The 12,711-nt window shown below is 62.1% G+C and overlaps 1 protein-coding gene across 3 annotated transcripts; it reads left to right on the top strand.

Annotated features, from left to right (window-relative positions):
- Positions 1–3,101: 3,101 nt before the first annotated feature.
- On the top strand, positions 3,102–11,517 carry PDCD1 (programmed cell death 1). Of its 3 annotated transcripts, none has more exons than XM_007967029.3 (5): positions 3,102–3,282; positions 8,904–9,263; positions 9,530–9,685; positions 9,901–9,935; positions 10,468–11,517. In XM_007967029.3, the coding sequence occupies exons 1-5, from the start codon at positions 3,207–3,209 to the stop codon at positions 10,705–10,707; spliced, it is 867 nt and encodes a 288-aa protein (XP_007965220.1). In that variant the 5' UTR covers positions 3,102–3,206; the 3' UTR covers positions 10,708–11,517. The 3 variants fall into 3 exon arrangements, with proteins under 3 accessions (XP_007965220.1, XP_007965221.1, XP_007965217.1); XM_007967030.3 differs by having other exon boundaries at positions 10,471–10,809; XM_007967026.3 differs by lacking the exon at positions 3,102–3,282 and having other exon boundaries at positions 8,466–9,263; positions 10,468–10,809.
- The last annotated feature ends 1,194 nt before the right edge of the window (positions 11,518–12,711 follow it).

Here is a 12,711-nt window from a genome sequence, read left to right as displayed (position 1 = left end):
GGGATTATGTGCATGTTGGGGTTGTGTGTATGTGTTGGGGACTGTGTATGTGTTGGGGATTGTGGGGAGGGAGATTCTGTGTGTGTGCTGGGGACTGTGTGTGTTGGGGGGGGTGTGTGTGCTGGGGACTGTGTGTGCTGGGGATTGTGTGTGCTGGGGATTGTGTGTGTTTGGTTGTGTGTGTGCTGGGGACTGTGTGTTTGTGTGTGTGTGTTGGGGATTCTGTGCATATTGGGAGTTGTGTGTGTGTTGGGGACAATGTGTACAGAGGATTGTGTGTTGGAAATTTTGTGTCTGTGTGTGTTGGGAATTTTGTGTGTGTGTGTTGAGGATTGTGTGTGTGTTGGGGATTGCGCGTGTTGGGAATTTTGTGTGTGTGTTGAGAATTGTGAGGGAATTGCGTGTGTTAGAGATTGTGTGTGTACTGGGAATTGTGTTGAGGATTGTGTGTGTTGGGGATTTGGTGCATGTGTTGGGGATTCTGTGCATGCTGGGAGTTTTGTGTGTGTTGGGGATTATGTGTGTGTTGAGGATTGTATGTGTTCTTGGGATTGTATGTGTTGGGAATTTTGTGTGTGTGTTGAGGATTGTGTGCGGGGGGGATTATGTGTGTTGGGGATTGTGTGTGTTGGGAATTTTGTGTGTGTGTTGAGGATTGTGTGCGGGGGGGATTATGTGTGTTGGAGATTGTGTGTGTTGGGAATTTTGTGTGTGCGTTGATTGTGTGCGGGGGAATTGTGTGTGTTGGAGATTGTGTATTGGGAACTGTATATGTGTTGAGGATTGTGTGTGTTTGGGATTTTGTGTGTGTGTTGGGGATTGTGTGAGTGTTGGGACTGTGTGTGTTGGGGTGTGGTGTGTTGGAAATCATGTGTGTTGGGGACAGTGTGTTTGGCGGAGGGTGTTGATAAGTGGTCTGGAGTGTGATATTGGGGTGCAGGCTCCATGAGTCCCCACCCCACACCTGAGCTCTGGGATCACCTATCTACTTCTGGGTGGGGTCCCAGGACCCTGTACGTCCAGCCTACTAGTCCGGGCCCAGTGCCCATCCCTGCAGGCTCTGTGCTCTCCAGGCTCAGACCCCAGACCCCTCCCAGCCCTGCAGACCCTCCCTGGGTCCACGTGTCCCTTTGCAGGTGCTCCGGTGAGTGTCGGTGTGGAGAGACCATCAGGCAGCCCTGGCCTCAGTGGCCACAGTCCCCTGGCTCCACGCTGGGCCCACCCCACCAGGTCTCCTCTCCCATGGCCCAGGGGCCTTCAGTAGGACTGAGGGGAAGAGGGAAGGAGAGCGGGTGACAGAGAGGGAGTGCAGGGAGAGAGGAGATGGGTGGGAGAAGGAGAAGGAAGGAAGGGGCAGGACGGAAGCTGGGTTTCTCCCTGTGCCTGCCCCCTACTCCGGGACACGTGTCCAAGCCCTGGCAGGTGGAATTTCGGGGACAGGGCCTTGGTGGTGAGGAGACCTTCTAGGGCTCTGATAGCATCTCCCACCTCAGAGCCCACCTCCTGGGCCCAGCCTCCCCTCCAGCTCACTCCGTGCCATTCCCAGTCCCACAAAGCTCGGAACCTTGAGGAGGCCCACGGCTGCACCGGACAGAGAGCTTTCAACACAGGCTGGAACAGGGCTCTACAGGGCTGGGGGCAGAGGGCGGTTCTGTCCAGAATCTGCCTTCAGGACAAGGACAGCCAGCACGGGCAGCTTAGCCACTTAGCCACTGCCTGGGCGAGGCCCAGGGCTACGGAGGCACCTACCGACCAACACTTCTTCACCCCCAGAGCCCCAGCCCCTGGGGCACGAGGGTGGGTGTGCCAGGATACAGTTGCTGCGGGCCACCTTAGCTGTCTGGCAGCACAGTGGGCGCTGCCAGGCTCCCCTGGGGGCTCCCCGCCAAGCCCACCCGGCCAGCTGGGCCCCCCACCCCCCACCAAGCCACCCACGCAGCCTCACATCTCCGAGACCCGGGAGTGGCCCTTTGTTCATAAACGAGAGCTTCCTCGCCGTGGCCGCGCCTCGCAGACATCATCTTTGATGCTCTTTTTCCACCGTTTCAGTGCTTTAATGTTTTCCCTTCACAGTCGGGCCGAGTGTCTCTCGGAGCCAGGCAGCTGCGCCAGCTGTCAGGCGGTTTCTAGCCTCGCTTCGGTTATTTTAAGCTGATGAGCCTGACGCATCTCATCACTAATATCAGCAGTTTCATTTCTCCTGTTTTCCATTTGCTGTAATAAAATGCTCAGCGCAGAATACAAGGAGATAAGCAAGCCGCTTCACAAATGCCATCAGCCAGGCCCAGGCACTGGACCCCCTGAACCACCCCGCCCCGGCACAAGTGGGCCGGAGGGCAGGGCCCTGGGGTAGAAGGTCAAGGCTGGAAGGTGAGGTCAGCCTCACTGCCAGCCCCTGCCAGCGCCCCGGCCCCCCATCAGGCCGTTGAAAGCATCACACGGTGGAAAGATCTGGAACCGTGGCCCTGGTGTGGGGCTGTTCAGAAGGTGGAAGCTTTGAGGGGGAGCCGATTAGCCATGGACAGTTGTCATTCAGTAGTGCCACCTGTGTCCCAGCGAAGGGGGCTGGGCCAGGAAGGCAGGGGCCAGGGGCCAGACACCTGCCCCCAGCAGGGGCAGAGGCTGTGGGCAGCCCAGAGGCTCCCAGAGGCTCCCAGAGGCTCCGACAGAATGGGAGTGGGGTTGAGCCCACCCCTCACTGCAGCCCAGGAACCTGAGCCCAGAGGGGGCCACCCACCTTCCAGGCAGGGAGGCCGGCCCCCAGGGAGATGGGGGGATAGGGGAGGGGGAGGGCCTGCCCCCACCCCACAGCCTCAGGAGGGGCAGCTCCAGTGGGATGCGGGATAAGGAAAGAAGCCACAGCAGTGAGCAGAGACACAGAGGAGGAAGGGGCCCTGAGCTGGGGAGACCCCCATGGAGTAGGACCTGGGGGCCAGGGGCCCACTCCTCCCCATCTCCTCTGTACCCCTGTCTCTGTCTCTCTCTCCCTCCCCCACCCTCCCCCAGTCCTACCCCCTCCTCACCCCCACCCCCCAGCACTACCTCTGTCACTCCCGCCCACGTGGAGGTGGAGGAAGAGGGGGCGGGAGCAAGGGGCGGGCACCCTCCCTTCGACCTGACCTGGGACAGTTTCCCTTCCGCTCACATCTGCCTCAGCTTGAGCAGCGGAGGAGGCTGCCGGCGGCACTGCTGGGGCTGCTCCAGGCATGCAGATCCCACAGGCACCCTGGCCGGTCGTCTGGGCGGTGCTACAACTGGGCTGGCGGCCAGGATGGTTCTTAGGTAGGTGGGGTCGCGGTCAGGTGTCCCGGAGCCAGGAGTCTGGAGGGACCGTCCCCCCTCAGTCCCTGGCAGGTCGGGGGGTGCTGTGGCGGGCTTGGCCCCCGGCAGCCTAGCTCTGCCCCTTACCCTGAGCTGTACGGCTTTGGGCAGCTCAGACTCCTGGGTTCCTCTCTGGGCCCCAACTCCTCCCCTGGCCCAAGTGCCCTCTTTGCTCCTGGGCAGACAGGACCTCTGTCCTCTCTCAGCCGGTCCTTGGGGCTGCGTGTTTCTGTAGAATGACGGGTCAGGCTGGCCAGAACCCCACACCTTGCTCATGGCGAGTCTGAGTGGCGGCTCTGCCTTGCCCAGGCATCCTCGGTTTTCCTAAGGGTGGGACGAGTCCCATGTGGGACTAACCTTGGCTTCACGACGTCAAAGTTTAGATGAACTGGTGATATTTTTCTCATTATATCAAAAGTGTACCTGTTCAAGTGAGGACAGCTCTTCTGTCTCCAGGATCCCTCCTGGGTGGGGACTGTGCTCGCCTGGGTCTCTGCCCAGATTCCAGGGCTCTCCCCGAGCCCTGTTCAGACCATCCCTGGGGGAGGCCTTGGCCTCACTCTCCTGCATCGAGGAGAGGGGGAGCCTCTTCCTGGGCTGCCCGTGACCCTCTGTGTCCACTGTGACCACAGCCCACCCCTGGACCCTCAGTGCCCAGCCAGCCTGCACCTGCGGATGCCGAGGCCTGGGGAGGGTGGTTTACGGTCCTTCTGGGCCCTTCTGGATACTAGGGTGTGACGCCACTGGGAGGACAAGATGAGGGGCACCCTGGAGCTGCCCTGACATCCCCTCGAGGCTCCCATCCCGGGGGTCCTGGTGCCCCTTCACTGTGGCAGGCGACTAGGGGCTCCCCACCTCAGCCCCCTCTCCTGGGGCCTGCTCCCCAGCGCCTGAGGCAGCATCCTCGCCAGGGGCCCTGCCTTTCTGCCTTCGCACCACCTCTTAAGGGAGGCCCATGGGTCACTCAGGACTCAGAACTGGAGACGCTGGGCAAAGGGCCTGTGGCCAAAAGGCACCCCAGGGAGACATTTGTGGGGGAACCAGAGTGTAGAGGGGCGCTCGTCACAGGGGAGGAGGAGCTGAGGCAGGAGGGGAGCCGAGCCTCTCCCCTGTGTCCTGGCTTCTCAGGCACGTCCTCGAGACCCCACCCTCCCCGACCAGGCGGGAAAGATAAGAGCGAGGTGTCTGCAGCCAGACACTCGTGCCTCAGGTGCCTGTGCTTGTGCCGGACAAGACTCTCACAGGCGGCGTGCCTTAGTTTCCCCACCGGTAACACTCAGCACAGGGCACTCAGCAAGGCGCAGTGAGCATGACTGGGGTCCTGTTTGTCCTGACCCAGATGTGGCCACCCTGGCCGCAGTGGTCTTCATTCCAGCATGCCTCTTTTCCCTCCTGATCCGTTCACTGCGTTTGCCATTCTGTCATTCCCGCGGTCACCACTCCCACCTCAGGTGTGTGTTCCCCTTGTGTTTTATGAGATATCCCAAACCCAGCCGCTTGTTGGCCCCTGTCCGGGGGCAGGAGCGTAAATAAGAGCCTCCGCTTTGGCGTGGGACCACCGTGAGCTCCAGTCAGCACTACTGCTGCTGAGCTCTGGGCCTCTGGCAGGACTTGGCCCCTGACTGACTTCTCCGTGTGCTTTGGCATCATGGGTGAGGACACCTCCTGGTGATGCTGCGTCCTGAGGATTAAATTGGGTCATCTGTAGAAACTGCCCAGCCCAGTCCCTGACACTTTTTTGTTTCTTTTAGAGACAGGGTCTTGCTCTGTTGCCCAGGCTGGGGTGCAGTGATGTGATCTCGGCTCACTGCAGCCTCAACCTCCAGGGCCTCTGGAGTAGCTGGGACTATAAGCACGCGCCACCCTGCCGGGATCATTTCTTCCATTTTTTGTAGAGACGGGACCTCGCTATGTTCCCCAGGCTGGGCTCAAATGATCCTCCCTCCTTAGCCTCCCAAAGTGCTGGGATTATAGGGATAAGCCACTGCATCTGGCCTCCATGACATATATTTTTAAAGTCCGACTTTTAAAGTCAAATTTTTAAAGTTAGATTTTAAACCGACTATTTTGAAAAATATACACAAAAAAAGTTTAAAAACATGACAATGAATATCCCTCACCTGGAATCAGTAACTGAGAATATTGACACATTTGCGTTGGGGACTGGGCGGCTGGAGCTGCCATAACAAAGCTCCACCGACCGAGTGGCTTTGAAACAGAGCCTGCCGTCTCACCATCCGAGGGCTGGACGCGCAGGATGGAGCTCCGCGGGGTCAGCTCCCCGGTGCTCTGAGGAGGCTCTGCTCAGCCTCTCCCGGCTGTGGCTTAAAAACAGACCTGCCCTCCTGACGTCGGGAGCTGGACGTGCAGGACCGAGGGCCACAGGGTCGGCTCTCCGTGCTCCGAGAGGGCTGTGCTCAGCCTCTCCTGGCTGGGGGGCTTTGTGGCCACCCTCTGTGTTCCTGGGCTTCAGAAGCATCCCCTGGGCTCTGCCTTCATCTCCGCACGGGTGAGTGTGGAAACTGCCCAGCCCAGTCCCTGACACGCTTTTCTTTTAGAGACAGGGTCTTGCTCTGTCGCCCAGGCTGGAGTGCAGTGGTGTGATCTCGGCTCACTGCAGGAAACCAGGCGTGCTGGGTGCTGGGTCAGCCCCCACCTGGCCCTGTGCCCTCATCCTACCTAGTCCCAGCTGCCGTCACCCTATTCCTAATAAGGCCGCCTTCCGAGGTAACGGGGTTAGGACTTCCGCATAGGAATTTGTGGGGACACGGTTCGGCCCACAGCCCTTCCCACCTCCACACACACACGACTGTGAGGAGCTGGAAGACCCCACTCCGCGCCCCTGCCAGGTCCTCTAGGGACAAGCTCGCTGTCCTCGTCCCAGCACAGCCCCTGGGCCAGTTTCCTTGTCCCTAATGGGACCACAGTCAGAGATGGTCTGGTCTGGACCAGCAGGTTCCTCCCCCCGGGGCAGGCACACCTTTCTCTGTGCGCGTCCTGCAGTGTGGTCTCTCTGTGGGAGCACCCCCCGCCTGCGCCCCCGCCGCCTCACAGGCCTGTTCCACAGCCTGGGACAGGCTCTCTCTCCCTCCTGGCCCTGCATAGGGCACAACTCACAATCCTACATGGATCCAAGAGGGAGCAGCTGGGGAAACAACGGAATCCCATAGAAACACCCCGAATCTAACTTGACCCAGGACCAGCCAGTGGTCATTTCTGAATATTCTCCTTCTTAGTAGACTCTACCAGCCAAGGGAGGCCAGGAAGGCTTCCTGGAGTAGGTGGCCTGAGGACTGAGGCGAGGCAGGCCCTGCGTGGGGGTCGCCACTCAGCACCCCCACACTGGGCTTCTCTGGGAGCCAGAGTCTCTGAGACCGGCTGAGGGAGGTGGGGGAGAGGCTGCTTGAACCGCAGACACCAAGCTCTAGCCCCCACCCCACCCAGCCAGTCGGTAGAGGCAGCGGAGGCCGAGAGGCCCAGCTGGGCCTGCTCCCCGGGGTGGATTCCAAAATGAGGAGGGACGCAGCAGAGAGCCCAGGGTCCTGACTTGAGGCCCACTGGCCGAGGGCCGGTGCGAGCCAGACAGGAAAAGGGTTGGGCCTGTCAGCGAACAGCACAGATCAAGTCCAGAGCGGGTCCCTCCACCAATATCTGCAAATAAATAGCAGTTAAGTTTTTAGTTACACGAACAATGCACAGATGGTTCCATGGACATTGCGGTGTGGACACACAGCAACCTTGGTCCTGTCGCCAGCACCTTGCCCTACAGCTGAGGGTCCCCTAGCACTTCCTAACCATGCAGGGTCCCTGCTTACAGTTCCCATGATGACCCCCTGTTCCTCACCTGCCTGGATGGAGGCCCCGAGGGGCTGCCTGCGGTGGTGGTACCACTGGGTCTCCATTGCATTCCCAGAAACCCAGAGGGCAAGGCATTTCCCCTGCTCTGTGCTGAGTCCACCCAGCCCCAGCCTAGTCCCAGTAAGGACTGCAGCCTGCCCTGTCCCAGGCCGCCTCCCAGGAGTCCTCTTGGCCCTGATGCCAGGAGCCCATCTTCCTCCATTCAGGCAGGTCTCCGAGTGCCCTGACCTGGCTGCCCGCTGGCCCTGAGAGTCACACTACCCCACTGCCCTCCTTGGTCAAAATCCACTCTGGAGTGGCTGGGGGATTCCCCGGGGCCACCCTGCACACGCTTCTGCAGGGAGCTTCCCCTGGCCGGCCGGCAGACAAGGGCGGTCTCAGAGAGGGGGTTCACCTCAGCAGCCCCTTGTGTAGCTGGCCCCCGCCCCTGCCACCTCTGGGCACACCACCACGAAGCTGGGAGACAGGCATGCAGGTGAAGGAGGCGAGCGCTGGGCAACCAGAAGGCCATGGGGCACAGAGGGAACAGGGACGCTCTGGGTGGCCTCAAGGTCACTTCAGACCCCTGGGAGGTGCTCAGTGAGGTTGGCACTAGGAGTTGGTCCTGGTCACATGACAGCCCCACTACGTCTGGTGTCCAGCCAGCACGCCCTGGGCCACTAGAGCAGCAGCCCCTTCCTCCTCTAAGCTGACTGCTCCTTGAGTCATCACCACCCCCCGCCATAGAGGCCGCCTGTCCCAGGAAGCAGAGGGACCGCAGCTGCGGCAACCAGGACCCGGTCTCTGTATCACTTCCTGGGGGGCCATGCCCGGGCCCGAGATGGAGCTGAGTGACAGTGCCCCAGATCTGACAGTGCGGGGCTAGTGCCATGTTTGGGGAACCCTGTGGCATGGGACATGTGGGTGGGCTGGGAAAATCACCCCATTGTGTGGCATCTCGGGCCTGGATCTTAAGCCCCTGTGTCAGTGCCTGCGCCTGGCAGAAGAGCCGCAACCCCCAGGTTGCCATGTGGGCATCCCAGGCCCTGGCCCTGGCAGGCATATGTTTCAGGAGGTCCTTGTCTTGGGAAGCCCAGGGTCAGGGGCCCGTGTCTGTCCACATCCGAGGCAAAGGCCCACTTCGTCTCTGAAGCATGTTTGCTGTGAGCGCCAGTCCCCACTGTCTTGCTGGAAAATGTGGAGGCCCCACTGCCCACTGCCCACTGCCCAGGGCAGCAATGCCCACACCACGTGGTCCCAGCTCTGAGCTTGTGCTAAAAAGGGGGTACAGACTGGACCCTGAGCCTGCCGAGGGGCCGCACTCCTCCCAAGGCGGGGGTCTCCATGGGCCACCCAGTTACACTCCCCTGTGCCAGAGCAGTGCAGACAGGACCAGGCCAGGATGCCCAAGTGTCAGGGGCTGGGGATGGGTAGCCCCCAAACAGCCCTTTCTGGGGGACTGGCCTCAACAGGGAAGGGGGTGAAGACTCTTAGAAGGAAATCGGGGGGACCCAAGTCAGAGCCAGGCTCTGGGCAGAAGTCGCAGCCTCACGTAGAAGGAAGAGGCTCTACGGTGGGGGCGAGTGCCCGTCCCGGGGCGGCAGAGGCCCCAGCAGAGACTTCTCAACAACATTCCAGCTGGGCTGGCCCTTCCAGAGCCCTTGCTGCCCAAGGGATGTGGGCAGGTGGCCGAGGAGGCTTTGTGGGGCCGCCCAGCCCCTTCCTCACCTCTCTCCATCTCTCAGAATCCCCGGACAGGCCCTGGAACCCCCCCACCTTCTCCCCAGCCCTGCTCCTGGTGACCGAAGGAGACAACGCCACCTTCACCTGCAGCTTCTCCAACGCCTCGGAGAGCTTCGTGCTGAACTGGTACCGCATGAGCCCCAGCAACCAGACGGACAAGCTGGCTGCCTTCCCCGAGGACCGCAGCCAGCCCTGCCAGGACTGCCGCTTCCGCGTCACACAACTGCCCAATGGGCGCGACTTCCACATGAGCGTGGTCAGGGCCCGGCGCAATGACAGCGGCACCTACCTCTGCGGGGCCATCTCCCTGGCCCCCAAGGCGCAGATCAAAGAGAGCCTGCGGGCAGAGCTCAGGGTGACAGGTGCGGCCTCAGAGGCCCCGGGGCAGGGGCGAGCTGAGCCAGTCCTGGGGTGGGTGTCCTCTCCTGCACAGGATCACGAGCTCCAGGGTCGTAGGGCAGGGACTTCCCAGTTCCAGTCCAGGGCTCTGTTCCGCACCCGGGGAATGCTACCAGCATCCCTGTCCTCTCGCTCTGGAAGCACCCCAGTCCCTCTAGTCTGCCCTCACCCCTGCCCCTGACCCTCCAACCTGACCCCGTCCTAACCCCTGACCTTTGTGCCCTTCCAGAGAGAAGGGCAGAAGTGCCCACAGCCCACCCCAGCCCCTCACCCAGGCCAGCTGGCCAGTTCCAAGCCCTGGTGGTCGGTGTCGTGGGCGGCCTGCTGGGTAGCCTGGTGCTGCTAGTCTGGGTCCTGGCCGTCATCTGCTCCCGGGCTGCACAAGGTAACATCTTCCCAGCCCCTCGTCCTGCCCTGCCCTAACCCTGCTGGTGGCCTCACTTCCGCCTCCCCTCCCTCCACCCTTCCCGCACCCCACCCACCTCCCCCGCACCTCCTCCTCAGACTAAGTCCCTGATGAAGGCCCCTAGGCTAAGACCCCCCCACCTGGGGAGCACGGCTCAGGGTCGGTCTGGTGACCCCAAGTGTGTTTCTCTTCAGGGACCATAGAAGCCAGGCGCACCGGCCAGCCCCTGGTGAGTCTCACTCTTTTCCTGCGTGATCCACGGTGCCTTCCTTCCTGGGTGGACAGAGGTGGAAGGACAGGCTGGGGCCACACGGCCTGCAGGGCTCACACTCTATTACAGCCAGGACCCCACCTCTCCGGCCCCCAGGCAGCAATCGCAATCCCTAAAGCCACGACCTGGGGCCCCAGCCCGCCTGGGGTCTCCGGGGGTGCCCAGCCCACGCGTGTGCCTGCCTGTGGGGGTGTGGGGTGGGCGTGGTCATTTCTTATCTTACGCTGGAGGCAGGAGACCTTGAAAAGTGACATTTTGGAATCCTAAATCTGCAAGAATGCCAGGGACATTTCACAGGGGAACATTGAGCCACAGAGGAGGGGTGGCACCCCCAGATCACACAGAGGGCAGTGATGGGACAGCCCAGGGTAAGCGGCTCTCAGTGGGGGGCCCAGGCTCAGTGTGGGCGCTGCAGCCAGGCTGTGGAGCCGCCGGCCTCCCTCCTAGGGTGGGTCATGGGGGCTGACTGCCCCTCTCTTTCTCCTGAAAGAAGGAGGACCCCTCAGCCGTGCCTGTGTTCTCTGTGGACTATGGGGAGCTGGATTTCCAGTGGCGAGAGAAGACCCCGGAGCCCCCCGTGCCCTGTGTCCCTGAGCAGACGGAGTACGCCACCATTGTCTTTCCTGGTGGGCTGGGCACCTCGTCCCTGGCCCGCAGGGGCTCAGCCGACGGCCCTCGGAGTCCCCGGCCACTGAGGCCGGAGGATGGACACTGCTCTTGGCCCCTCTGACCGGCTTCCTTGGCCACTGGTGTTCTGCAGACCCTCCACCATGAGCCCAGGTCAGCGCCTTCCCTCAGGAGAAGCAGGCAGGGTGCAGGCCATTGCAGGCCACCCATGGGCTGAGCTGCCTGGGGGCGACGGGGGCGCCAGTCTGCACCTGCACCAGCCCCGCCGGGCACAGCCCCACCACAGGACTCATGTCTCAGTGCCCACAGTGAGCCCAGGCAGCAGGTGCCACCATCCCCTACAGGGAGGGCCAGATGCAGTCACTGCTTCAGGTCCTGCCTGCACAGAGCTGCCTGTGCCCAGCTCCCTGAATCTCTGCTGCTGCTGCTGCTGCCTGTGGCCCAGGGCTGAAGATGCCATGGCCCTGCCTGCTGCCCCGGGAGCCTCCTGCCTGAACTTGGGGGCTGGTTGGAAACTGCCTTGGAGCAGCCAAGGTGCCCCCGGCAGCGGCATCCCGAGGCGCCCTGGACGCAGGGTCCAAGACTGGACACAGGGGTAGGAGGTGCATGGGGCTGGGGGCTCCCCGGGAGTCATTTGCTCCCCACAGGCCTAGAGAAGTTTTCAGGGAAGGCCAGAAGAGCTCCTGGCTGTGGTGGGCGGGGCAGGAAACCCCTAGACCTTCACACATACCCAGGCAGCATCTCAGGCCCTTTGTGGGGCAGGGAAACTGAGGCAGTAAGACGGCAGGCAGAGCTGGAGGCCCTTCAGGCCCAGTCAGCACTCTGGCCTCCCGCCGCCCCATGCCACCAGCCCCTCACACCACTCAGGAGAGGGATATCCTAGGGTCCCAAGGTCAGGAGGGCAGGGCTGGGGCTGACTCAGGCCCCTGCCAGCTGTGGCCACCTGGGTGTTTTGAGGGCAGAGGTGCAGGCACCCAGGGTCCCCCCATTTGCCCACCTTGGGGGCTCTCCTTGGCACCCATTCACGAAATTATTTAAAGGAGTTTGGCCAGGCTCCCACCAGGGCCTGGGTGGGAAGGTACAGGCGTCCCCTCCTCGGCCTAGTACCCCCACCGCGGCCTGGCCACTCCTCACATCCACACACTGCACCCCCACTCCTGGGGCGGGGCCACCAGCTTCCAGGCGGCCAGCGGGCACCTGAGTGGCTGGGACAAGGGACCCCCCTTTCCTGTGGTTCTGTTATATTATAATTATAATTAAATATGAGAGCATGCTAAGGAGTTCTGTCCTGTCAGGCGGCTGTGGGGGCCATGGGCAGGAGGGAGGGAGGCCTCCAGGGAGGGGCAAGGCTGCAGCCAGGCTGAGGCTTCGCGTAGACAGTGCTGGCGGCTACCCTGGATCCTGGCCTGAGTCAGGCCTTTCCCTCGCTGTCCCAGAAACACACAGGCCCTCCTCGCCCTGTTTGCCCCATGCACACATACAGTCCTCAGGTGAGAAATCCCTCCTACATCCCGGGGCGGGGGGCACCATCTTCCCCAAGCCCAGGTCTTTTGGGGGGTCCCATGACCCCCTGCCCCCAGGCCTCCTGGCCAGGCATGGGCGTCCCTGAGTGGCTGTGCCCGCTCCAGCACCCCCGTGTCCCCATGCCTGCCAGTCCCTCCAGGCAGGGGTGGTGCCTGGTGCCAGGGCCCCCACAGCAGGGTTGGAGGCTGCCCTAGGCTATGAGAGACACAGTATCTGTGGGTCCCTCCCCAAGTACACAGGTGGGGGTGGCGGGGGGCAACGCCGCGCCTGCTCGAGCCCCATCGCCCTACAGTGGTCCTTGGTAGCTGGCAGCAGGGACGGTGCCAGGAAGGGAGCCCTGCCAGGCCCCCAGGCCCCGCAGCCACCCACCCACTGCCCCGCCCTGGGGCCCATTCTGTGCTTGCCACCCTGGAGCCCGGTCCTGGAGGGGGCGAGCGGTAGAATCCGCAGGCCTGTGTCAGGGACAGGCACAGAAACCTCCCACCCGTGGGAGCTCCCGGTGAGATTGGCAGATCAGGCCTGGGAGGGAATGCTGCCCAGGGGCTCTGCAGAGGATGTGGGTTTCCACCCGCAGAACCCAATA

This window comes from Chlorocebus sabaeus, chromosome 10, assembly GCF_047675955.1.
Source record: "Chlorocebus sabaeus isolate Y175 chromosome 10, mChlSab1.0.hap1, whole genome shotgun sequence".
Classification (NCBI taxonomy): Eukaryota; Metazoa; Chordata; class Mammalia; order Primates; family Cercopithecidae; genus Chlorocebus; species Chlorocebus sabaeus.
This window is presented reverse-complemented; position numbering and strand designations above follow the sequence as displayed.

Bases quoted from the DNA above. Each gene is read 5' to 3' on its own strand.
- PDCD1 (XM_007967026.3), top strand. From the start codon at position 8,561: ATGCCCAAGTGTCAGGGGCTGGGGATGGGTAGCCCCCAAACAGCCCTT. The intron at 9,264-9,529 runs GTGCGGCCTCAG...GTGCCCTTCCAG, and splicing joins GGCAGAGCTCAGGGTGACAG to AGAGAAGGGCAGAAGTGCCC. The intron at 9,686-9,900 runs GTAACATCTTCC...GTTTCTCTTCAG, and splicing joins CTGCTCCCGGGCTGCACAAG to GGACCATAGAAGCCAGGCGC.